This window comes from Symphodus melops, assembly GCF_947650265.1.
Source record: "Symphodus melops genome assembly, chromosome: 3".
Taxonomy (NCBI): Eukaryota; Metazoa; Chordata; class Actinopteri; order Labriformes; family Labridae; genus Symphodus; species Symphodus melops.
This window is the reverse complement of record NC_136693.1, coordinates 7,373,984-7,400,205: the sequence shown is the minus strand read 5'-3', so window position 1 is coordinate 7,400,205 and position 26,222 is coordinate 7,373,984. Positions and strand designations below refer to the sequence as shown.

The 26,222-nt window shown below is 43.4% G+C and overlaps 1 protein-coding gene across 1 annotated transcript in view; it reads right to left on the bottom strand.

Moving 5' to 3' along the window:
* The window catches only part of dmxl2 (Dmx-like 2), a 41,051-nt gene extending 16,006 nt beyond the window's left edge, over positions 1-25,045 (bottom strand). Inside the window, 33 exon segments of the mRNA XM_079339752.1 lie at positions 142-344; positions 460-724; positions 1,217-1,382; positions 1,501-1,598; positions 2,341-2,510; positions 2,679-2,789; positions 3,728-3,863; positions 4,472-4,591; positions 4,684-5,013; positions 5,477-6,128; positions 6,222-6,394; positions 8,584-8,870; positions 9,130-9,357; positions 9,513-9,632; positions 9,735-9,843; positions 9,973-10,062; positions 10,396-10,517; positions 10,784-10,986; positions 11,203-11,432; positions 11,601-11,870; positions 13,001-13,272; positions 13,367-13,585; positions 13,967-14,147; positions 14,252-14,432; positions 15,338-15,510; positions 15,611-15,677; positions 16,534-16,547; positions 16,549-16,679; positions 16,923-16,980; positions 16,982-17,002; positions 17,125-17,196; positions 17,463-17,588; positions 24,571-25,045. Of these exon segments, the coding sequence (XP_079195878.1) occupies positions 142-344; positions 460-724; positions 1,217-1,382; positions 1,501-1,598; positions 2,341-2,510; positions 2,679-2,789; positions 3,728-3,863; positions 4,472-4,591; positions 4,684-5,013; positions 5,477-6,128; positions 6,222-6,394; positions 8,584-8,870; positions 9,130-9,357; positions 9,513-9,632; positions 9,735-9,843; positions 9,973-10,062; positions 10,396-10,517; positions 10,784-10,986; positions 11,203-11,432; positions 11,601-11,870; positions 13,001-13,272; positions 13,367-13,585; positions 13,967-14,147; positions 14,252-14,432; positions 15,338-15,510; positions 15,611-15,677; positions 16,534-16,547; positions 16,549-16,679; positions 16,923-16,980; positions 16,982-17,002; positions 17,125-17,196; positions 17,463-17,588; positions 24,571-24,657 (5,685 nt within the window). The 5' untranslated portion in view covers positions 24,658-25,045.
* Positions 25,046-26,222: the final 1,177 nt, after the last annotated feature.

Genomic DNA, 26,222 nt, shown 5'->3' with positions numbered 1-26,222 from the left:
CCAGATACTCTTAATGCAACGTCCAAACATCACAGTGTCTATTACATTCACATTTGAACACACGTCAAGACAATTCTCGTAGGAGAGTGTTACATCAGAAGATGTGTATTGTGCAAAAGAGAGTAATACTGATGAACACACCTTGAAATGTGCATTAGCAGTGGTGAAAAACAATTTGCGCTCTATAAGGTTGATCTCGTCTGCACTGCTCTTCTCAGCAGTGAGGCCCACTGTAGTGGCTGTGCCCTCTGGATTTGCAAAGTGGCGACGGATGATCAGAGGGTGTGTCCTCAGGTAGTTATAGAAACTAAACACCACAGGGTTGCAAGATTTCACCATCACATCTATCACAGAAGGATGGAGAGAAAACAAGGGAAAGGGGGAAAAAAAGGGCCTTTAATCATAGATACTGTAAGAAGGTAAAAGATGCTTTCTTGAAACCTCCTGCAAACAACTGACCAGGTTTCTCATCATCCTCTTTGGGGATTCGCTCCAACAGCGTGTCGAGGGCTTGGGTGTAATCCTTCATGATCCAGTACGATATGCTGCGGAGGAAAGGGTCAGGGTGCAGTCTTGAGCAGTGGTAACCACTTCCATCCCTGTTACAGCCGAGGACCTTCTCATAAAGGAGGCCTTGGCAGGTGGAAGAGTTCTCAAAGTCAGCTTCATACAGCCGGGCCACTATCATGGCGAGCTGGAGATCCTCCATCTTCTCCATTAACACCTGCACAAGACAGAACAGCAGAGGACAGGTGAGATTGGCTTCAAACAGAAAAGAAAACAGAGTCAATAAAAATGCAGACGTCGGGACATTGCATTGAGTTTCTATTAAAAAACACAGTATGTGGAGCTGAGGTAATAAAGCATGTGTTTCTATGCCTTTTAAGGCTATCTGTTTATTATGACTGTGCTGTATGGAAACACAGGCCAAGGGAAACTGAGCAGGCGTTTTATGAATCTTATCAGTTTAATTTAGACTTCTCTCATGTGATTTAAAGGCTGTAGAATATTCAGGCCTCTCATCTGCACACTGTTGAGGATGGAGTCATTTCACTCCTGTACAGCGACATCTTCGCACTAGGTCGTATTTCCATAAAACCAGCCTGTGCCAAGTTTCCACAGCGAGGAAAAATGAAAATAAAGTGTTGGAACAGAGTCAACAGTAATAAGCCATGTCTGTGTTGTCTCTGTGTTGTTGAGTGTGTGACGTTCACACCTCTATGGCGTCTTTGAGCGATCCAGCCAGCAGGAAGAAAGCGGCCGACTGTTCAAAGCGTTGCTTCCCCAGCAGGGAGAAAGCATTTTTCAGAGCTGCCTTCCTCCAGCGGTCCTCACTGAAGTTATTCTTAAAGAACTGAGTCATCTTCTCATCGTGCTGAGACCTGAGAGCAGAATAACACAAAGCTTAGTGTCCCATAAAGTGATTTTATGTGACACAGAATGAAAAATGTAACAGTTCATCATTATGAAATGATCATGTGTTCAGGAATCGTGCTTCACCTGAAGAGGCCCCACAAGACAGCTTTCTTCTTCATGGCTAAAAAGAACAGAGCAGCGTCTAACGGGTCGTTGTTTCTTTGAAACGCAGCTTTTCCGATCTGATGACACAAAATGTTCAAGTTACTAAATAACAGTTTCCATTATTAAGGAAACTTTAAAGACAACACAAGAATCCACATTTCAAAACTTTAAGTAAATACATACATGCTTGTAACAGGTTACACTTTATTTAGATTCTCTGACTGCTCATTGGTTTATATGAATCCTCGCTGGAGGAAATGCATTCCAGCTGGTTAGAACAGAGAATAACATCACTGGCTGGTCTAAGTTAAGGTGTTATCGCTTTACAACAGAACAAAGTTCTTCATTTTAATATGTCATTAATGTGTTTCTTTCATTGACAAATGATCCAAAATGATAAGATATTCATCGAAGGTAGCTAACATAAGTTGGTTTTAATGTGCAAAGCGTCTACAAAGTGTGAATGACCCTTCCAGCAGATCATCTAAGCAGTCAAAACCAGATTTTTCCAGTTGAGAATGTCGGCTAAAGTTAAGCCCGATCTCAGTCAAAATGACTTTGAGAAAGTGATCCACGCCTTCAACACTTCTAGGCTGGATTACAGTAATTCTTTGTATGTGGGTTTAGAATAATCACCCATGCGACTTCTCCAACTCACACAAAATATCGCAGTGTGTCTGAGAAAAAGAAATATGCATCGACATTATTCATTTCATTATTATACTTGCCTAAGTGGGGGCTAAAGATTAAAAAAAAAAAAAAAAAAAAAAAAAGTTCTTATCATTCGTGTATTTTGTTCTCTGGATTAGTTCCTGGTACCTTTTCAACAATCTTCCGCAAAGTGTTGATGTTACGTATCCACCATCCCACTCCCACAGCTCTGAGCTCAGACCACTGCGGGTCGCCTCTCTGCATGGCGGGGATCATGTTGAGCAGCTCTTCTTCTGCCTCCGAATGGAAGGCCCAAGCAAAGTGGCATGTTGATAGACCTGCCATAAGAGAGAGGGAGGGAGAGGGGGAATGATGTAGCAAAGTGTCAAAGAGTTTATTCCCAAGATTTAAGGCAGGAGAATATGTTTCATAAGCACAAATCCTGATAATACAGTGCTAGTTTTAATATGTGTCAAAGCAGCAGCACAGTGTACAGCGTGCTTTACCCTGATGGAGCAGCTGCATGCGGTAGAGGGGCGGCAGAGAGGTGAGCAGGCAGGTGTGAAGCCGCATGGCCAGAAGATACCTCAATCCACACTCATCGAGCGCCTCGGCACCTAAACAAACACAACAGCAGGGAGCCGTCAGCTTTGTCGCAGTTATTCCAATGACAACTTTATTAATATGGCCGCCCTTTGACAGAGAGCAAAGCCATTTAAAACTCAAGTATCACTCGAGTTCATGCGATGAAGACAGAGAGCGTATCTCTGTCCCTGAACCTGCTTAACGTCCCTGTGCTTACTTTGCCCTGGAACAACCTGCTAATGTCCTCCTTTTCAAAAGACTAAATAAATATGATGGACATTTGAAGGAAAATATAAAGATAATAGAATAAGTGCAGTGTTTGTTTATGTCGAGTTATAAGAGAAGAGTTGAATCCCTGTTGTTTATGTTAAGATTTGATGGCTGGAGATACACATCCAGGAACACACAATCATGAAAAATGATTCGTAGCTTTAATGTCTACAACCTTTAGTCGACTTCAATACGAGACTATCTCTTAGCAAGGGTAACAGTTAGCTGACTGCTCGACAGTGAGGCGAGCTGATACGCCAAATAACTACACAAGTCTTTTAACAGGTATGTATGTGTGTCCATCATGGGTTTACAAAAAAGGTGAGCACATCTAAATATGACATGACTTCTCTTTTCACTTGACCTTCCCCCCTGACTGATCACAGTGTAGGCACAGAGTAGAAATAAAGACCATGGTGCTAGTCGGTCTTGGCTCAAGAGCTCTTCAATCAGATCGTGCCTTTCACTTGAACTTGAATAATCAAGGTTACTATTTCAAACAGAAGAGCTTGGATTGCACAGGTGACAGCCACATGGACCTGCGCACACAAACAACACTCACAGAGGGCAGAAAGTATCTAAATGAAGTCTGGAAGAATCAAAGAGGCACTTTGTTTGGTTATCTCATGAAAAACGTATCATACCTCTGTACATATCACAATTATGATACCAGTTTATCTGAGCATGCATGTATGCTGACCTGTGTACTTTTGATCAGTGGAGCTGGCGACCTCAGCACTGGTGGTTGCTACTGTATCAGCCAAGGCCACCAAGAACATCTGCTCGAGTCTGGTCAGTCCTGGCAGGCTGGAGTGCATGAGGTGACTGGATAAAACCTGGGCAAAAAAAACAAACAAAAAAAGACAAAAATGAGCCAATGAATGGTGTTTAGTTTTGCTGCTCCTTCTGTGTGGAACTTTCTCCATAATGACTCGAAACCGGCAGATCTAATTTCTAATTTTACTTGAAACATTTCGCTCGATCTTTAAAGACAAAAAAACAACAACATGTGCCTTTGCTCTTGAATTGTCATCTATGATCATGACTCTGCACTTTATCTGCGACCCGATTTGCACATAGTAACTGTTGTCTCCTCTCAGGCCACAACTGTGAAAGAGATCTTGATCTCAATGGGTTAATAACTTGGTTAAATAGAGGTTAAACTAAAACATAAAAAAAAATTAACACGAGCAAGAGGGAACCAGAACAACATAATGTGTTTGTTGTCGTTAGTATGAAGTCAACTCAGTGTCACAGTTTTGGGTTGTGAAAGAAAGACACATGGTTATTGTGTTGTTATCACTATAAACACGCCATTAATCTTGTATTAATGATATATTACCTCTTCAGTTATTTTGGATTTTAGCATAACTTTTTCTAAATCGAAAGATGAAAAATGTCCCTGTGTTTATAAAAGATCCCATTCTCCAATATTCCACCATACCTGAGCATGCTCAGGTCCAAAGTAGGTGGGTCCATATTGAGAGAGGTTGATAACTCGAGACTTCTTCTCTGGTTTGTCAGTGGCAAAGTTCACAAAGTCATCGGTGGTAACCGTTGGCACCTTTAACAAACAAACAAAAAAAAGGAAATGAGTAAACAGTGTCAGTGGATTACATCCTCAGTTACTAAAACAAGCTCTCGAATTGTACCAACCTGGAAAAGATCAGAATACTGGTCGTCTCCAGACTTATGGGCTCCATCACCATCAGACACCTTTCCTCCCTTGCCCCCCTCCTCTGCTCCCTTATATGAGGTGTCCAGGTCAGCCAACATGAGAGAATAGAGCGGCAGGGGAGGGATAGAGTTTATCTCTGTGTAGTCTCTGCCTCCGTCTCGGCCTGCTACGATGGTGTCTTTCGCTGTGCTTCCAGTCACGCTGATGGTCCTGGACAGATGCCTCCTGGCACCGCCCTCACCTGCCTCCACATCTCTCACCACTGCAACTTCGCCAGCAATGCACTTCACCAGGTGAGCTAGGATGGCCTGATGAATGGAAAAGCAAAATCGGTTAAAGACATTAAGCTCATTAATAAGCAAATAACAGAGGACGAAGGAAAAAACAGGAAGCTCCCATGGTACCTACAACTGAAGTCATGCACTGTATGTATGCATGCATGCATGTATGTATGTATGTATGTATGTATGTATATAAAGCAGGATGTGTTGCGATTGTAGTGGGTAAGTTTGTGAAAAAATGGTAGCAGGATAAGCTGATGTTTTGCACATTGTATTTTGCACAACTGTATTAATTGTTGTTATTTATTCCTTGTATTGTCTGTAGCAATTTGTTGCCCATATCCAAGACCAATTCCTCCCCAGGGAGACAAACAAAGAAACCTTGACCTTGAGCTTGACCTTGGAGTAGCTAGATGTCAGCATAAACCTGTTCATCTATTTGAATATAAATGTGCATATTTTGGAGTAGTTGGATAAAGCAGAGACTCACCTTGGCCCGGCGGACCTTTCCCAGGTCCATGAGTTCCAGCAGCTGGGTGGGATGGTACTGGGGAAGAGTGGGCGACAGGGAATGAGCTGCCTCAAACAGTCCCCCTTCCTGTAGTCCTGTTGGGGCTCGAAGGGCCTCATCCACTGCAGTATTCCCTTCAAACACACTCTTGGACCTCGCCCTCCCCTCAAAGACTGAAGACGAACCTGCTGTTTGTCCACCAGCAATGTCCCCGCATGATAAGTTGCCCTCATCTCCCTCTCCGGGTTTCTTGTCCTGATGCCACTGAGCGTACACGTGCATCTCACAGTCCATGCCCACCACCAGGATGCCATCCCTCACCCAGGAGAGGGAGACAGGCAGAGATGGCGTGCCATCCACAGAGGACAGGAGGTCCACGGACCGCAGCAGGATCCAGCGTGAGCGGATGCCCTGTTTGATGCTGCCCCCTAGAGGCAGGGTGATGACAGCCACTCCCTCTTTGCTGCTCGTCTGCTCATTGACCATGCCCGAGATACGGCCGTACATGAGAATGTTGGATCCCACTCCCACAGTGAGGATGTGAGAGCCGTCCTCTTTGGACAGCCAGTCTAGGTGGACGTAGTGCTTAATGTTGGGGGAGCTGTGGTCTCTGGTCATGTACAGATCAGACCTGACGAGTAGAAAAGGATCGCGAATGACACAGTCATACTTTTAAAAACACATTTGCTGAGATGATACAAACACACAAGGCGAGCCTCCTGACCTGCTGTAGACAAAGAGGTTGGAGTCCACACTGACTCTGGGATCCAGAGTTGAAGTGGGTCTGGTGAAGTCATCTAGATGGAGAGTTTGCTCTAAAACCCACTCCGATCCACCAGTAGACTCACACTCGTAGATGGAGACATGCATGGAGAAATCCTCTCCAGAGCCCAGCAGCTGAGAAAACAAGAAAACAAACCTTGCAAAAAAAGCTGTAGGCACTTTGAACCCAGTGTTTCCCATTCATTGATTTGTTTGTGGCAGCCTACCACAATATCAGCATTGATGCCACATATTGATTTTATGCTTCTTCTTTTTTTTGCCATTTGAAATGGGTACAATCTTGTTTCATTGTATAGCTGCACGCAGCACATTGATTCACTCAGGCCGTCTCTGGCCCCGTTCTCTCTCACAAACACAAAGAGCACGGACCCATCTGTGAACAGCCCTTTTCTCTGTGCACACTCTGAGTCAAAACATGATCACACGCATGAGGAAGGATTGTTGTTGGCTCTTCTCCAAAGCAGACAGCTGGCAGAGGTCGTGAATAGAATCCATTTGGAGTTCATGAATGGTGAGTTTCCTGAACACCTCTGCACACATTCGTCTTAAAAGTGGAACATTCAGCTTTACTCTCAGTCTGTGGTCTTTCGACGGTGGTACTCACTGAGGGGCTCGCTAAGCTAATGGTTGGTGGCTCACATGGTAGATTATAATTGTATGATAATGCTGCCAATCACTAAATTAAATGAGTTAGTTTATGTACACAGCATACTTTACGATGCTCTTTAAAAGGGAGGAACCTGACACCAACCTGGCAACACTTGCACAGAAACGTTAGCTTTGCTTTTCATCAAATGCAAGATAGTAGGATGTGCACAGGCACTAAAAATCAATCGATTTCTAATCAGATAAAGGCACAAACCAGATGGACGGACACAATTGGTGTAATGTATGAGGAAAATAAAGACTCAAAGCATACAGCAAAGGAAAACACGGGAGAACGAGCGAGGGAGACAACGGCAGGTTTTCTCAATAAAAAAAACAAAAGATTTTCAACTTTACTGAAAACCCCTTCCACGTGGCTGTACCCTTTCTTACTTTAGCTACCCAACAGCACTGTCCATAGAATGGCTGCTCTGGACAGAAAAATAACAACATTCATAAAGTCACTTCTGGAGTTTGGTATGTGAAGCAGTTGTTCCTTCTTTAAAATCACTTTTATAAAACGTGATGTCTGAACAGAGACACATGTCAAATTTCTAACCGTAACACTATCAAGAGGAAAAAAGAGAAACTGGCCCATCAATGCATTATTGAACACCTGACAGAGATAGCAACAACAAGGAATTGTATTCCTGCTGCCACTCATCTCAGTATTGAGGTAAACCTGTTTTGAATTAGGACTGTATCTGCTGCATTGAAAAATTGTAGGATTGGGAATGACAAATAATTAGGCAGAAATGCTTAATGGTTCGGGTGGCTTTTAGTATCTTGTAATGTCCTGCCACTGTGGCTCAATAGTGATTATCACTGTCTTAAGAGAATGCTGTTTATTGCAGAGATCTGAGCACTTGTTCTAGTTGTTAGCAAGCTTATAAGAAGACTAGCTAGCTTGTAGTTTGAAGCTTGATCCGAAGACGTATTGAAGGTGTTTCACAGAGCTACAAATGTCAGCCTCTGTGGATCATTAGCATGCTAATGATCAAGGAACACTCAAATGAGAGTTGTTAGCTAACCTACAGTTAACACTCCCTGTGTGTCTGTGGGTCATTTGGGTCACATGTTCCCAGACGGATAGCTTTGCTTGTAAAGTTGACATTCTCTTTCAGGTTTTATTTTTACACGTCTATTTAGCAATTAGAATATTTTCCAAGGTAGTTACATCACATGCCCTGCATAGAGAGGCCGAAGTCCTTGAAGCGGGTTAGTCCTGGTGCAACTCCTACACTCAGTGATTGTCATTCCCCGACTCTTTCATCTTGCTTTCCTAATCTGCAGGCACTGTCCTCTCTTCACTAAGGGCAAAAGGGCTCAAAAGAATTCTTTAAAATACACAACAAAAACTATTAGTTAGTGATTGTCAGTACACATTTAAATGCACTGCATCATGTAATGCTTCGAGTTCCTTCCTTGCCATTCGCCACTTCCCATCAGTATGTATTCATATGCAGATGTATGGTGTTGTTATCTATTCTTGGAGGACTGAGACTCTGGAGTGAAAAAGACTTATTCACTGGATTTACATTTTCATTGTATATTCCATCACAAGGTCATAGCACCAGTGAAAATAAATTTTCAAATTGCTATAGATTTGATACGCGACACATAAGACACCACTATGAATACTAAACCGAGCATCCTACCTGTCCTTGTCGTGGCTTTTTAAAGGCCACAGCGAGCCTGCCGATGTAGGAGCAGGAAACGGCAACAGGCCGGCCTGAGACGCAAACAGCGCTGTTGTTGTCCTCCTCCTCATTCATCAGCACCCATGGCTCCCAGCGGTACGCGCGGTTGTCTCTGTCATCCTCGCTAAAGCCTTCATCGCCTTCCACAGCACAGCGCCAGAACCGCACGCGAGAGTCAGAGCAGGTAGTAACAATCAGGTATGGAGCCAGGCACACGGGGTAGATAGAGGAGGAACTCAGGTGACCTAGCAGGAAGAGAATGCAGAAGGAAAACATTTCAGCCAGGTTGTTTCAGAACATGTCCACATGTTTTTAAAGGCTTACTTTCCTGTATTGTTTTAAAGACGAAAACGAAAGTAAAATAGAATGACATTTCCAAATTTGTTTCTTAACCAAGTACAAATATACTAATTTAAAAGTCACTCATGGGGGGCTATAAATATTATTTTGACAAGAACAAGATTACATGAGTTAAATGTGTGAAAACTGTGATCCAATCCGAACCTGCAGAAGGGGTTGCCCTGGTAACCTCCACCCCGTGGGGCAGGTCTAGACGCTTGCTGTACACCAGCTTGGAGCTAAGGATGAGTTTGCTGGCTGATTGTAGGTTGGCTGTGGAGGCTGACCGTGGCAGGGGTCTGACCGGTGACGTCTCTGGAGACGAGTCAGGATTCACAGCCTGATTTGGAACCATGAGCTGGCTCTGGAAGCTAAAATCTGGGCTGGGCTCATCTGGGAACAGAGACACAGGAATATTTTAGCTTGGTGGAGGCACTTTGATGTAGATAAAGTGGTAGGCTTCACATTAAAAATTCATGCTTGCATGCTTTTAAATATCCGGAAAATTTCCATTTATGCAAATCAGGTGATGTGAACTCTACACTTACCAACACAAGCCTGCACAGATTTTAGGTGCAGATGCCACATTTGTAGGACAGAGTTCCTGTTGAGATCCTTTTCTATCACCACCAGGAAGAACTTCTCAGAGAATGGGGCAGGCTGGATATCTGGACATAGTGAAATCATATCATAATTATTGTCTTCTCAAAACAAGTAGGTTTGAAAAAGTATGAAATGGTACGGTAAAAAACAAAGACAATGTGCTTTACCTTCACCACTTGGGAAGGCTGGAGTGTACGCTTCTGGTTCATTGTGAGGCTTGTAGCCAACAATAAAGTCCTCTTGGAAGACGTGCAGCAGCTGGGTGTTGGCGCCACACTGGATGCATATGGAGATAAGGTCAAACAGTTACTACTGTATGTCTATTGATTAGAACCTTTCAGAATGTCAGGCACTGAAGCTCACTGACTTGTAGTGGGTGTAAAAAAACACAGAGGAGCTCCTAACCTGGTTTGTAATGACGTCCAACTCTATGATACATCCAGGTCTGGCAGTGGACTGCTGGCTGACGATGTTGAACACTTCGCCCACTAGTTTCTGAACACAGACACACACATACAAATGGTAAACCATCCATTTAGTGCACTGCATGCTGTAGAAATAACGGAAGTGAGGATTGGAATTAAAGAAAATGTTGGCTTGATAGAAAAAAGTCAATTCCAAAAAAGGAACTGAAGCTACGTTTCAAAAAAATGTAGAGACCTGTATGTTGACAAGAACCGGCAAGACTCTGTGCCTGGTCCACACTGACAAAAACTCAATGAAAAACATAGACCAAGATCCCTGAACAGGGTCTTCAAACAGAGATTATCAAACCCCAATAACCGTATTGTTTTCAGTGTGCAGTGATGATTGCGTTTGTCCACTCACAGACGTTTCAGGATCTGACAGCTCATCCAGCAGCTTTCTGGCGTCCACCACAGCTTGATAGAGACGCAGGTTTTTGCCATCTGATGCCACGAAGCAGGCGCTGGCACTGTTACAGTAAGTTCCTGATGGACAGAACTCAAAGTTGGTTAAGACTGGAGAGCAAACATCATCATCATCATCAGAGGAACGCAATGACATTATATAACGTCCTTTCATTTAGAACGGTTTTGTCCTGACAAGTGAACCCATGATTAAACGACTCTGTGAGCAATAGCAGATGGTCAGATTATGCACTATGACCTTAAAGTTCTTGATCATTATTCACGCATCACAAGGATGATTCTGCAATGTCATTTATGGCCTGAGTTAAAATGCGCTGAGCGTTTACCAAGCACGGAGCTGGGGATGAGCGTCGGCAGCCAAGCAACATTGCTGAAGGCAGAGGTGTGCAGAGAATTGATACGGGCCAGTTCAGAGACCCCTCCAGTGCAGGACAGGGGCCCGATGTGGTCCACCCTCCACAAGATGAGCTCACTGTAGATAGCATTGGGATCATGGAAGGTCCTTGTAGCTGCATTACGGAGCTGCTTTCTGCTAATGGAAAAGGAATGTTGTGTTAGAACTGATGTTTCACGCAGAGCAGAATGAGACCATCAGTTATGAAAGCACGTCACGATGTATTACACTAAGCAGCATCTGTGGCATTTCAAACCATGCGCTCCTACCCCTGTCTTTTTGTTGTATAATCATGTTATATATGATTATTGACTCCCTTCTCCCTTTCCCCACTGTCCCTGTATGTTATACCTTGGTAGACCTTTTGGTAGGGGAAAGGTTTGAGGCTGCTCTCCTTCCAGGCTGCCTGGGGCTGACGGCGGGGTGAGCAGGGCATTATGGTGAGAGGACGTTAGCAGCAGAGGCAGCACTGTGTGACAGGCTTGGTCGTTCAGATGGAAGCGGTGGCCACAGTACCGGAACTTGTGAGACACGGTCAGAACATTTGAGAAGGCAGAACGTTCAGCAAATGTCACCGCCCACTGCAGACAGAGGGAGCAAAATAATAGTGAGGACTTAAAAATCTGACAACACAGAGAGGTTAAAATATAATTGAATTCATTGTGAAAGAAAAAGGTATAAAGGTGGGTGGAAGGAACAACTTCTGCAGTGGCTATTAATGAAAACATGCATAAACGACTCTTCCATACCTGGTTGAGAGATCCATCGACATGCTTGGAGACCATCATGACAGCAGGGCTGATGCCAGGGTGAGGGCTGGGAGACAAGGTTAGGGCGGGTGAACCCAGGCCTACTGAGAGCGAAGCAGAGTGGGAGACGCGTGCGACTGTCCTTCCCTGCTCCCCTGAGCTCGAACTCTCACTGTCAGTCAAAGTGCAGGCGTACATCAGGATGTTCTTACTCAGAGAGTTGGCATCGCCGGTAGGAAAAGCAACAGGAATACGGGAGGAGAAGGACACCTGGAAAATAAAAATGAAAACATTATCAGAGGTAAATATCCTCTGTGGTTCCTCAGCTCTATAGAGACCTAATTATTAATTCATAGCATGTGATGTCAGCTCTATAGTTCACCAGAAATGCCATCCTATTAATCATATTATTACATTATTCACAGTACACCTGAATATGCACATTAATTATGTACATAGCCCTTCAAGTTCTTATTTCAGATGGCAAAAAAAGTTTGTTGTTTTATTTTAATCTCGTAATAAAATCAGAGATCATTGTGTATGTGAATCAAACAAGGTTCTGTGTACATGTAGCTGCAGTCGATGCACTAGTAATCACAACGGAGTAAAGACATTTGAAACTCTGCCTGAGTTGTGTTGTTAAATTACCCGCAGCAGATCTTATCTGGGCCAATCCGAGCATATTTTAAAGGATCAGCATCAGCCACATAGTAGCAGCACTGTGACCATGTGTTTTGTTCTTCTCACGTCTGCTTGTGCTGCAGAGCTGCACTCCTCTAAGGCAGCTTGCTGCAGGGTGAGCATCTCGCTGTATGTCATGGTGAAACCGAGAGTATGTGAACGTGAAAATGTGAATTTTGGGGGCACCAGAGAGTGACTCTAATTTCTGACTGAGGCTGGAAAAACAGATTGATCCACTGAACTTAGACTCCTACAGGGTCATTTATCTTGTCTTCTTCGAAACAGAGCTACTTTCAACAGGTGCTAGTCTACACCTTCACTGGTTTGAGTGACAAATTAGAACAGGCCATCACAGGTGTTAGCAGCTACCATTCATACTGTGAGCCACTTGAATATCCCGATAAGGAGTTAAAATAGTTTTATGAACCATGACACAACAGTCTGAACGGCCCACATGCACAGAGGAGTGCACCTCCTCCAACAGAATAAAATACGAGGAATCTTACATAACACTGTGTCAAATGCAAAGTGACTCATCACTCCCTCAAAGTTTAACTACAGCCACCCAGCTGCTTTTGCATGTGTGTGTGAGTGTGTGTGTGTGTGTGTGTGTGAGAGAGAAAAAGTTTCACAATCAGATTGTAAGAACAACATTAAAAGTTTGTAAATCGAGTGGTCAGAAAATAAGAGCAGGATCAGTTCTTTTATGTTCTGCTCACCTGAACCTGTCTAAAGATTCCCTGGTTGAATTCGTCCAGGTACTTTACATGCCACACCAGGAAGGATCCATCAGCAGGGTGGATTGTGAACAGCATGTCAGGGCTCTTGTTCCACTCTGTGGTCAGGGTCTCCATCTTTCTCTCCAGCAGCATGGAGGGCAGAGGCATGCTGGAGCTGGACCCAGGTGAGGACGCCTTGGTGCTTCCCTGCTCCCCTGGGTCGCCCTCTTCCCCCTGCTCTGAGGACGCTTTGTCAGACATCTCGTCCAGGTCTGGAAGGAGGAAAAAAAAACAACCAACACGCTGTTACAAAATGATGCAGCTTTGAAGCAGACGTGCTGGGTGTTGCACTGTTGGGGGTCTTACCAAAGTCAAACTTCATCTGTGATCCCTCGGGGTCCAGGGGGTCCTCAGTTGTCTGGTCCAGCTGCTGTTCAGAGAACTTACGGAGCTGCAGCATGAAGAGGTCCATGGAGGAAGTGAAACTGAGGTCTTTGTTGTTGAGCCAGTGCACCACAAAGCCTCCACCTCCAGAGCCATCGTCTGGGTTGAACACTGCAGAATCAGCCAGAATTGATGGGATATCTGAGAAGGAAAAAACGAAGTAGAAAGACATATATGGATGAAAGAACTGAGGAAAAGGTTAAATAAAATATTACTCAAGCTCAGAGTAGGCTCACAGCTGCAGTAAATGTCATGCTCGTTGATGTGATTCATTTGTTTTCCAGTCACCAGACATTTCTGCTGTATCACTCCATTGCACAACTCAGCTGCATTGCATAGCTGCCATACATTTTTAAAACATATTTTATTAACTTGCTCAGTTGCTGAACAAGGAAACAGCTGTAACCAAGCCTCTGCGTCTTTGCAGACAGTTTGCAGCAACTCAGTTTTATTAAATTCAACAAATTCTACAGTGATGAAATACAGAACGTTTGTGAGTCAGTCCAACCGAATTCACTCTACCTGTGTTGGGGTTAATACTGGCCGAGATATGGAAGTGACACAGGGCGTTGGCATGATGTGCGATGTGGCGGTGAGTGTGTGTGTCCTGTGTGCCAAGCTGGGAGGGCAGCAGCTCACTGTGAGCCACCAGAGCAGAGGACCGTCGACGGCCACGACGCAGATGCTTCAGGTGGTGGATTGACTGATCAGAAAAAGGCACGGGAGTTAGACAGAGAAAGAAGAAGTCATCTTTTATACTCTTTTAAGATTCTTCCTTGGCAGATCTGACAATTTAAGTGAGTGTACCTCCAAAGCATGCTGGATCTTGTCCTTGTTTCCTGCCAGGCCTGGCAGGCTGGAGCTGAAGGAGTGTGTGTTCTCAGATATCTGTCCCCCAAGCTGGCTGTCTTCTGGTAGCAGGGTCTCAGACCACAGCCTACACACACCATCCTCACAGGACGTGAGCAGCACATTGCACACTGAACCCCTAGACAAGAAGAGGACAATGTTACACAATCTGAAACGACTTGACTCTGGATCAGTGCGTCCAAGGGCTTTCTCCTTTATTTCCATGCAGAATATTATGGATCAATTCAGCGTCCAGACAAAACAGAGTTGTGCATATCAATGCATGACGGCATCAGAAGGAGTATGTAGCTTCATAACCTCTAAACTCATTTTATTTTCTGAAAAACCCAATGCATCAAACAACACCCACCTTGGACATGATTCATTATACTATTGAAAAAAAGACAAGATAGTGGGCATGCAAGTGGGAGGAATCAAATTTCATATCTGGAGATTTCGCTGCATGAGAGGAAATAAGCAGAGTAGTCCTTCTGCCTAAATCCATAAAACATTTCACAGTGATACACAAAACCAACAAACATTTATAGGGTCTTGTTGAAGGCTCGGAAGTGTTTGTATGTAATAGATTTGATCACAACTGAAACAGAAGCTGCATTATACTCTTTGCTCAGCATGAAATCATTTTCTTTTGGAGAAAGCAAAGGCAAAAGTGAAATATGAGGAGAGACTGCATTCAATTAAAGAAATCAGTCTCTTGGAACAGTCAACAGAGCACACCTTCTCACTGGCTGCTTCCAACGTAGAAATAAATTATTGTGTTTTTTTTTTTTTTTTCTAAAAGCTACAGAAAAGTCCAATGCACACAGAGACTTTACAACGGACATTAGCATCAACGGCTATTTCAGGACAAATCCACACAGGTGTGGAAGAGTCAAAACTCACATCATGAAAAACAAGAGTATTAAAAGTGAACCTTTAGAGAACAGGAGACAATAAGCTACTTAAAGAAATGTGTCTGACCTGTGAAGAAAACAAACATGTTCTGTCAACAGTGATTGTGGCATTGTGTGGATGATTTCATACTTTGGCATGAACTTGCTGGTCTTCCTCCAGGACATGCCAGTGACCGAGCGAGGGTGAGCCAGATACACAAAGGAGAAGTGGACGAGGGGAGACTTTTTATCATAAGGGTCCTGGACCACCACTGCAGAACGCCAGCCCGTGGTGGGATACCACACCTTGAGTAAACAGTCATCCTGTGTTTTCAAACAAATGCAAAAATAAAGCATTATTCACGATCATCACCGCAGACCTTTCACTGACAAAAACCTCCGTGTGTTGACAGGAGTCATGTACCTTCCCGACTGTTGCAAAGTACTCCCCGTCAGGTGACCACTTGGCAACGTGAACAGATGCAGCAGTCCTGAGAGAGACACAAGCAGAAACAACGGTATCAGCTGAATTCACTTCTCCACTGGAAGTTCTCCTGCACAAAGTCAGCTGTCAGTATGTTTGTGTACACAAGGTTCATGAGTCATTTCAGAGATTACACTTCCTCTTTATTGTCAATTCCCTGGACATGCATACGTGTCATCAGACGGCAATTTCTAATATGGTATTATACGTCTGTGTGTGTTTACACAGCTTTAGGCACATGGCACACACTCAATAGAATGGCTTACAACAGTACATAAACGCCTTTCATGGGAGACAGGCTTTGGGAAATCAGTAACAGCGCTATAGGTTTTTATTAGCAAAGAGAGAGTAATTATAGAACCTTCAAAGGCACTTAAGTTAATAATTCAGGACTCCCTTCAATGTGTCAGAGAAAAGTAAACATCAGCTGATGGAAAGAGTCGGAAACATTTTGCTCCCGTGTTTGTCTTTAATGTACAAATACAGGAAAAAAATGTGCGCATGTGTCAAATTCAACCACGGTCTTTAAAGAGAAATTTGACCTTAAACTTTGGTATTTTCACAGACAAGCAGAGGTTTGTTTTTTTTTTTTTACTTGAAATGAATCGACATGTACAAGATAAGAGAACAAAGGGTTGAGAGTGGACAGGATGAGGAAATCTGTATTTGCTCGATGAAGCAATTGACTTCAAACCAACTGCTTCCTTGAATAAAGCATCTCGACTCTTTATCAAGGAAGCAGTCGGTTTGTATTTCTGCTGCTCACCTCATGTACATAACCTTGAAGATGCAATGATTATTGTTTTTGCCGATTAATCATGCGGATGTTTTTACAGTTTGCACAACAGCAAAAAAAAACGTACTTGCACTGCCAGACACAGTTTCCAGTCATTGAGGACAGGGTGGGGCTTGTCCTCTGTCAGCTGCCCATCCTCCTCTTCTATCAGGGCATCTGTAAGCGGAGGAGCCCACAGCTGGAGCCGCTCGGTTGCTGCTAGGATACGGTTCCCTGAAGACACCAAAAGTACAATGTTACACACCTCTCGTCCCACGTTGACTACAACAGAACACTGTGACTCTTACATAATGCTCTTTGGTTGCAGACACACAGTTGGGGGTGTGTGTGTGTGTGTGTGTGTGTGTGGGGGGGGGGGGGGGGGGGGGGGGGGAGTGTAAAAGGATATGTAAGTATTAGGGAGTTAGTGTGTAGCACAGTGAGTGAATCTGTTAAATACTGAGAGCACATGTGTACCTTGTGGGTCCCAGGCCAGGTTGTAGGTGATGGCATCCAGGAAGAACTGTCCTGTCTTTTTGCCACTGATAGTTAAGCTGCTGTTAGCGACAGAAAATCAACACGCAGCAATGGGATGTTATTGGCATACACGTGCGTTCGCACTTCTAGACTGACAGACTTCGATTTGCAGTGACAGAACATGTGGGACAGTTGTGCTTACCTTGTGGCGTTTGTTTGGGTTGGTAGAAAGAGGTTCAAAGATGCAGACTGTGTTTCCATAGGACGCAGCAATCTAAAATAAAGAGCTGTGTTCATCATCAAAAACATTACTCACCAGCATCAGTGCTTCAGCCATTTCCCCGAGGAGAGGGGTAGGTGGGGAGTGGTGCAGGCGAGCGAGGATCGCAATGAGAGGGTAGGATGGGCAGTAAGACGGCAGCGAACACAGAGCTGAACGAGCTTCTGAACGCTCACACTAATTTATAAGGTCTTTCTGGCTTGATGGAAAAATGAACAAACTGCATGTGGGAGTGTGTCGACTGTGCAGTGAACACTTACCCTGCCAAGCTGGTGGGAGCACTCCACACAGCCCACCTGTATGTTCCCATTCTGAGCTCCGGGGATTATCTGTACACTGTCAAAATCGCTCGCCAAGATCACCACATCACACCCTGAGCCGTAAGCCTGAAAGAAGACGCACAGGACGGAGGGAGAACAATCAGATCCAGCGACAAAGACAATTCCCCGGAAATTGGAAAACATAACTGCAGAACACTCCCACATTTTAAACATGTCGAGAAAAATTCAACTAAGATCTGAGCAGACTTTAATGAAAAACTATATTTCATGCATTCTGCTGCTTTACGGCTCTGCCCACCGAGTATTCACTGCTTTGAATTTCTATTTTCTCGCTTTAAATAAAATATAATGTCGTATAAATGACTAATAGCAGACCATCATAGGACTCAAAGGCACTTACATGAATATTGCATTAGCAGGGTGAGATATTACAAGAGGATTAGCACTGCATGCAAGTTATCTTAAACCACCATGTTACTGGCAGGTTGCGTTGGAAAGACGAGCACAGAAACCTTGTAACACAACACTAAAATACATCAGAAGATGCTGTTTGTTTGTTTTTTTTGGATCATTGCTTTAAAAAGCATCACAGAATGGTGCAAAGTGTACCATAATAGGATAAAGCAGACTTTCAGATGCTGGATGATCATGACCACGTTAAGATTTGGATTATGGACAGCGAGGGTAAACTGATACAGTGGTTGCCTCTGCCAGTTTGGAGCCACGTGCAGAACAGCAGCAGCACCTGGGAGACAGGCGAGCTGGCCTCAAAGCAGCAGAGCAGCCAGGATGACGGCGTGCGTCTTTTATTATTCAGGAGAACAGGAGGAGAGGCTGGGAACCACTGGGTCAGTAAACAGGACAACATTACAACCAGCGGTGTAATATGAAGTGACAGTCAGGGGTGGAGGATACAGTGAAGATTGTGATAAGATTATACTCGGCATATTTCAACGTTGTAGGAAAGAGAAAGGGGAAGGAGACGAGGTGCTGCGCTATCACTGCAGCACTCGCTGCCTCCTGCACACATTACAGCTGGAATTAAAAAGCGGTCACCGTCACGCACCGTCTAGGACGGCTCTGTACGTCCCTCTCTCTCTCTCTTTCACACACTTTAGAGAATGTGTCGGCCCACTCGTTGTCAGCAAGGTAATAATTTGACCCTTGGCTGGACCTTGTTTCAGGCTGTTGAGCAGGAGAGTTCATCCAGCCTTACACAGGAATGAACATCGTTGTTGCTCTCTTCTCGATTGGACTGCATGTAACACTTGGTCTCTCGCCCACCCCCCCCCCCCCCCCCCCCCCCCCCCCCCCCCCCACCCCCCCCTCCCCCCTCCCCTTAGTGCCTGAAATAGGTTTGTTTTGGGAAGTCTCCTAAAAGAGAATTGGGTATTCAACAGTCATTACCGGGATATGAAATCTCCAGTCACCAGTATTTTGAACATGTTGACAGAAAAAAAGTACGCTCCAGCTGCTTTCATCTACGAAGAGGCAAAATACTGCCGATACAGTCTGAGGTTTTTAAAAAGAAAGTTAAATAAGAGATGAGCAAAAAAAGAAAAAAGAAGCCCCTCAAGCAAGTAAGATGAAAGCCTGAAGGTCTGCTGGATGCTCCTTTTAAATCAATATGATGTTTAGTTAGCAGTCAGAGAGCAGGAGATAGATAATATGTATTTGACTCAGCAAAACACAGCATTAAGGAGCCACTGATTCTGTGTTTGAATGTACTCAGATAAACTTCCAAGTTTCTGAAGCTTATAAAGCTGCTGACTTAATGAGCGCAGGCCTGAAGCAGCAAGACTTCCTCCCCGTCAGTCCTGAAAGCTGCTTACATGGAGACTGTGGCTGCTGTGGATACGTTTCACCTCTCTGTAACACATTAACATTGACAAGGCAGTTACACTTACACAGTGGCCGCAGTAACAATTTAACTGGGTTGCATGGAGAGTGGACTATATTTACTCGACAACTTTCTGGCGTAGTGATGTGACCGGTTACATAAACAAGGCAGAGACACAGTTTGTATGGAAAAAGGATATTATTGGTTCAACTTCTTTTTTTTCTTCTTTTTTTTTTAAACTCTTCGATGGATCGAAATCATCCCTTACTGATTTACCAATCTTTCCCTTTTCTCTCTCCCAACAGTCTGTATATTGCACGCACACGCATGCACACACACGCACACACATTGAGGCGGGTGGAAAACTGCTTTTCAGGGTTTATTTCTTTAAGAAGAAAAGAGTAAATCATGTGTTGTGGTAATGAAAGTAGATAAGAGGAAGTGAGAAAGGGATCACTTCTGCCTTTTCGTCTGATGCCCCTCTTTCTCATGCCGAACACAATCCCCGGGGCACGAGCCACAGCTGCCAGCATGTGCACCGATGTTTAAGTTAGCATGATGGCTTTAAGTCGCAGTTTAAAGCTTTCGCTTTAAATACTGAAAAGCATGAATGGATCTACTCTGGCCTGTTTGATGTCTCCGTCAGTCTGTGTGAAGACATTATCCTACAGCTCAGCCCTGTAATGCGATCCCACTGTCTTGACTCAGATCATATGGACCTTGTTGTTTTTTGTTTATTTAGCATGACTGCAGTGAAGCATCAGGAATTAACAACCAAATATCACCAAGCGAACCTAAACCCATCTCCAGTTGGTGGACCCAAACCTGATTTTTCATTTGGACCGGCTGCACTAAAGGGCTGAAGGGACGATGTATTTATTATGTCAACAGCAGAGAGGGTAGCATCACCGTGGTAACCTTGAAAAAGAGCTGGTGGGATTCTTCTATTGCCTCCTGATAACCACAGGTAGAGCTGCTCAATCATAATCCATTTATTAAACCCTGTTACTCTGATTGATTTACAACATCTGCATCGCATTTACTTCTGGAACTACAACAACACACACAAAAAAAAACCATACATGATTATAATGAATAATACATACACTTACATTAACTAAGTGTTGGATGTAGTGGTGATGAACTCTTGTGGCAAAAACAGAACGACAAACACTTTGAACCAAACAAGCTGAACACAGTGTTTTCATCTCGACTCTCTGCTTCACATGACCACGGAGAGACGACACTGAAATTAAAACTGGTTTAATTTCCCAGCACTGACTGCAGGAGCTATATGGCAAACAAAAGATACTTGTGTTGATTCAGCAGGAAAATCTTTACATCTGAAAATAACCCTTATAATGTGTACTTTAAAACACTAGCGTCAGGAAATCAGTGACCTTCGCCCAAGTCCCATGACTTCTCAACTGGGTTTCGACTTCTCTGTGTTTGGCTGGATGATGAGTCCCCAATGACCTCCAACTCTTCAGTCTCATTAAGCCACTCAAAGCAACCGGCTACAAATTCACCAAGGTTGGTATTTCATTTACTGATAGATTTGAGTGATTCGGAATAATTTGACATTGAGAAGGAACATAAAAAAAAATAAAAAAATGAAGAAAATAAATAAATTACAACTGAATTCTGAACTATTTTGCTGCAGCTTCAGGGATGTTGTTGTTTTAGTTAGGCAGACGTTTGCACAATGAATGGGTTAAGAGAACCATTTCCCTGATCTGAAGCACAACAATCAAACCTTATCAACAGTCTAACAACACGTCAGCTTCTTTCTTGAACAGCACACACGCGTATAGGACTGTTAGGCCTTCACTCCTGAGCTTCCTGTTGGTTTGATGTTGGGTCGTGAAGTGATTTCATCAGAGAATCTTTGTCATTCCTGATTTCATTGAAAACATTCAATGGGTGTGACTGGATCATCTACTAACAGCAGTTTCACTCTATTAGATGACACTCTGCCTAACGATGTGTTACATTTAAAGAGCTGTTCGTCACAAACCTGGGATCATTTATATCATATACTTGTACAACAGCAAAAGTGTGTTATTGTTAGACCCCATCTTCACTTGTGTAATATGTGGCAGCGTCTTTGGTTCCAACACAGATCAAGATCAAGATGCAGAATAAGAACAAAATTGAGAGGAAGACGTAACCCTGGTGGGCGTCTGCACTCTCTCTGTGTGCTTTGTAGATTACACGTGTATTCTATTTTTAGTGGATCACACATCTGCAGCTCTGCATATCAAACCTACCGCCAGGGTTTTTTTTTTTTTTTTTTTTTTTTAAATCTCCATCATACATCAAGCACAGGTGAAAAAAAGAACTCACTAACAGAATCTCAAACAGAGATTTACACACAAGCTCTCAACAGAACAGTGTCATCAAATGATCACGGTTTCACTTTTCTTTTCTTTTCTTTTTTTTAAATGTGACACACAAACGTCACACTACAGCGTTGGGTGTCATTGCTATCACTTCACTGACGGCAGAACCATTTGTACTTCCAGTGATTTAAAACAGCAGTTTATGTAATGATGATTGCAGAACTGAATTTTCAACCAACATTATTTTTTCAAAGGGGAGGAACACCATTTTCTTCTCCCTAAATAATAAAAAGATGCCTTCTATTGTTTCCATGTAGTTCCACTTCCTTCATACTCCTCCTCAGTTTTCTGTATTCTGACAGTAAGCTTTCAGCATCACACACACACACACACACACACACACACACACACACACACACACACACACACACACACACACACACACACACACACACACACACACACACACACACACACACACACACACACACACACACACACACACACACACACACACACACAGCTGCTGATGACAGGGAGACTAGGATGTATTCTCCATCATTTCATCTTTTCATTGTCGAGCACAAACACAACTAGCATAGCGATGGAAAGATTCCAGAAACAATGAAGCTCATGTCGGCTAATTTGAGCTGTTACACTCGTAGTAGCTGTAGGTTAGGTGTGCGTGTGTGTGCGTGTGCATGTGTGTGTGTGTGAGGGTCGGGCCTAGGAGCCCAAGGGGTCAATGTGAGTGTAACTGCATTGGACGTGATGTCTAGTGTTCTTCAAATATCCTCTCAGACACAGAGAGAGAACACCAGGCATAGACACTCAGGCCCTGTGGCAACGTGGAACACTTTCGCCCCGAACCCTGCTCTGTCCCATGTTGTTGAGCAGATATGACCCTGCTTATGAAGCCTGCCTGCATTTACAGCCTTGAACTGGGGTCAGGGAACAGAGGGAAGAGAGGGAACAAGAAATGGTTGACTATTCAAAGAGGAATCAAAGAGGATGTACAGTATGCGAGGGTGTGTGTGTGTGTTTCAAAGAGTACGGAAATATATAAATAAAACAACAAAGCACCACCTCACTAATAGGCAGCAGGAACACACCAAGTCCACATTTGGCAGCCATTAGGCAGTGATCTCAGTTTGAGGGAGTGGTAGCGTGCAACATAGCTGCTCAAGAATTGAATGTGAGAGTGCATTGGCAGAATTTGACTAATGCAGTCAGGCTGCCCGCGATAAGAGAGCTGCAGCTATCTGTTTATTGTAAAAACAGCTCGAATCAATGTAGTGATCGTTGAGGAAGAAAACCATCAAATAATTACCCATGTTAAACAAATCATGAAGATCTGTTTATATGAGGCTATGACAAAGTAGTCACAACTTGTCTTTGTTGTGAGATCATGTATGTTCATCCTAAAAACTATTTAGAGACTTTGTATCTGTCATTTCAGAATCAAATATAACGGGACACAAACCTTTGTTATAAACTAGGATCTTCAATGACCGAAGACTTTTTTTTAAGGATGATAACACAGAACATGTTATTGGATTATCCTTTTATTTCATTAATCTATTGACAGTGGCTCCAGCTTCCAATAAACTTATCCTTCATCTTCAAAAGAGCTGACGCAGGAAACAAACACTCTTGCTCTCTTCTACATCCTAACATCTACCTGGAGCGATCCATTGTGGAGAAAAATGTTGCGACATTTTTTTTTTTTTTTTTGGCGTTATGAACTATTGTGCACGATTTTTCCATTTGCTCTAACAACAGAGGCTGTAATATAATATTAGGCTCTTCCCATGCTTCACTGCACTAAATGGGATATTGACTGGGCTGCTTGGTCCTGTCAACTTGAGTCACAAAGAGAAATGTTGGGACTCTGCCAGACCTCAGACAGACAATGCATGTGTATATATATATATAGCCCAAAGAGGTCAATAAATAACAAACACAAGCTTTACTTCAACTGTGTTTGATCAGCAGGCGTACAAATACACAACACGTTTATGACTGACACACTCCCAAGTGAGCTGATTATGGGTCAGTGCATATCATTTAAATACATCTAAAGAGTAGTCTATTTCACTTATCTCAAAAGGAGACAGATGGCACCACGTTTTTGAGCATTATTTTTCAACCAACAACAAAAAACACACACACACACACACACACACACACTGCCTCTCAGTCCTCGAGCTCATGTGTCCATATATGGCTCTCTACGTCATGACTGGCGCAGCTGATGCGAGGATGACAGCGAGCTAATGATCCGCGAGGAGGATTTAACGCCAAATGGTAGCAAGCTTAGCTACTTCTGCAACTGCACTTATAAACACAGTTTTTTTTAAATACCCTGACTATGGGGGGGAACAATTGTGTCGTTCCCCGTGTGTAGTTTACCTGTAGCAGCATATGCGCTGCAAATTATCACCTGAGCGTGTCCCATTGCAAATAATGTGTAATGGGTGCGCAGTAGGGATTCCCTTGCAGTAATTCTACTGTTACTAGATGCTGCTAAAGGTCATTTGAGTGGCTAGCATTATATGTCTTACGGCAATAAATAATATAACGTGGAATAGAAGCAGACATTAAGGTGGCCAATGAGAGGCAAACTTTACGTGAGGTATTAAGCGTGTCAAGATGACGGACTGTTACTGTGAATGAAAAGAAGAGGGGGCTTGTGATGAGGACGCCCCGTGTACTCTCTGTTTGTTCATCTTGTCAGTGCGGCAGTCTGGCTAGCTTACTACCCCGGTTAGCCAAAGCTTTAGCTCGCAAGCCAGCCAGTATTCAGCTCATGCTAGCAAGCCCAGCTAACTATCCAGCTGGCTAGTCAGTCTTTAGCTTCAATGGGTGTCATCCTGAGCACCTAAATATCAAAATAAAAGCTCACCGTGAAGGGAATGTCATTCACGCTCCCGACTGAATAGCAGCAATCTCCAGGGTTTACTGCTCCCGTCAGCACCTGGTGCAGATGCATTTTCCTTCTATTTTAGCAGCAGATGGGGAGGGTTTTTTTTTTTTTTTTTTTTTTAATTATTAATAACGTGTCCACCCTTTCGGTTTCTCCATCTAGCATCGACTGGGAATTCCATCAGTTCATGTTAACGTTGTCCTCGACCGGGCAAGCGTCGTCCTCTTTCCGAAAAACAAGTCGTGTTTTCGGAGAATTGGTTGTTCCACCCGTGGAGGTGGGGATTTCACCTGGCCCGGTGATCCATTCAAACGTGTAATATTGGCCGTCCGTCTCCCCTCGCTGTCAGTAACATCCCTACGTTTAATCGTGAGAGAGAGCCGAGGCAGTGGGATCTCTGCAGCGATCCTGACATGCGCGTTCACGTCGTTGTCGAGGCACGACCGAATGGCCATAGATACGTGTAATGTAGAGAGGACTACATAAACTCCCAACTAGAGTAATTATATATTCTTGATTACTCCTGAGTGTAGTGAAAGATATTTACACTGCCGTTTCTATTACTCAAAATGACTCGAAAACCAATTTCAGTGTTTATCCGGGATTTTTTTCTGGGGCACTGTACAGCCGTTCTAGCATTCCTTTTCTATGTTTACGGCGCTCCAGTTTGTAGAGCCAGCAGCCTTCTTTCGACTATTTCAGTTCATTGATCATAAATGTAAAGGTTTCGGGATAAACCATAGACAAAAATGATGGGGTAGTAATTCTGCATGTGACCGTAAATAAGAAAAAAAACTGTGGAAAAATGCAGCAGATCTCCCAGAATATGCAGAAGTGTAGTTTTGTCATACAGGCATGTATGTGTTTTTTAGTAGTTGCAATCTCCATTTAATAATCAAGACTAATAAGACAAAATGCTTCACCATTGACAAAGCACATAAGTTAAAACATAGGCTTCCTGTTTCCCTATTACATGCACTGCACCCATTGAAGAAAGTGAATATTTAATAATTAAATTACCTGATAGAATCAATCAATAATCAGTCTTTTTTTTCTCCTGTTGTTGTTCTTCATTGGAAGAAATAAAAACTCTCGTAGATTTGAAATACCAGAACAGACAAGACATTTAAAGGTGTCACCTTGGGAAAACTCCTATTTTTCTCAATTTCCTGTTGCCATAGTTGAAATTAGATTGGGTTTTTTTTAAATAATGTGGTAATTTATTTATTATAAAAGTGTAATGTCATGCATCCCTAATGTCTCAGCTACACCCATTAATGACATTAAATGCTTGTTAGAATAGTGTTCATTACTGAGTGGTATTTTACAGAGAACAGAGAGTGCATGCGTTACACCCCGAGGTTGACTACAGCTGAAACTGTCCCTCAGCTCCTTATCTACTCTCATTCATCTCACTGATGAGATTTAATGGAGCAAATCACCATTATACTGTTTATCCCCTTCCCTTTTGTTCCCCCTCTCGCACACTGTCCTTCAGTGTCTCTACATAAATGATGAGCAGACTGACTGCAGGGATCCATGGTGGGGATACACAAGTAACACAACTAACCATCATAGTATTGACCTACTTATTTTAGCCACAGTGACCTCATCAGTCAGGGCCGGCCTGC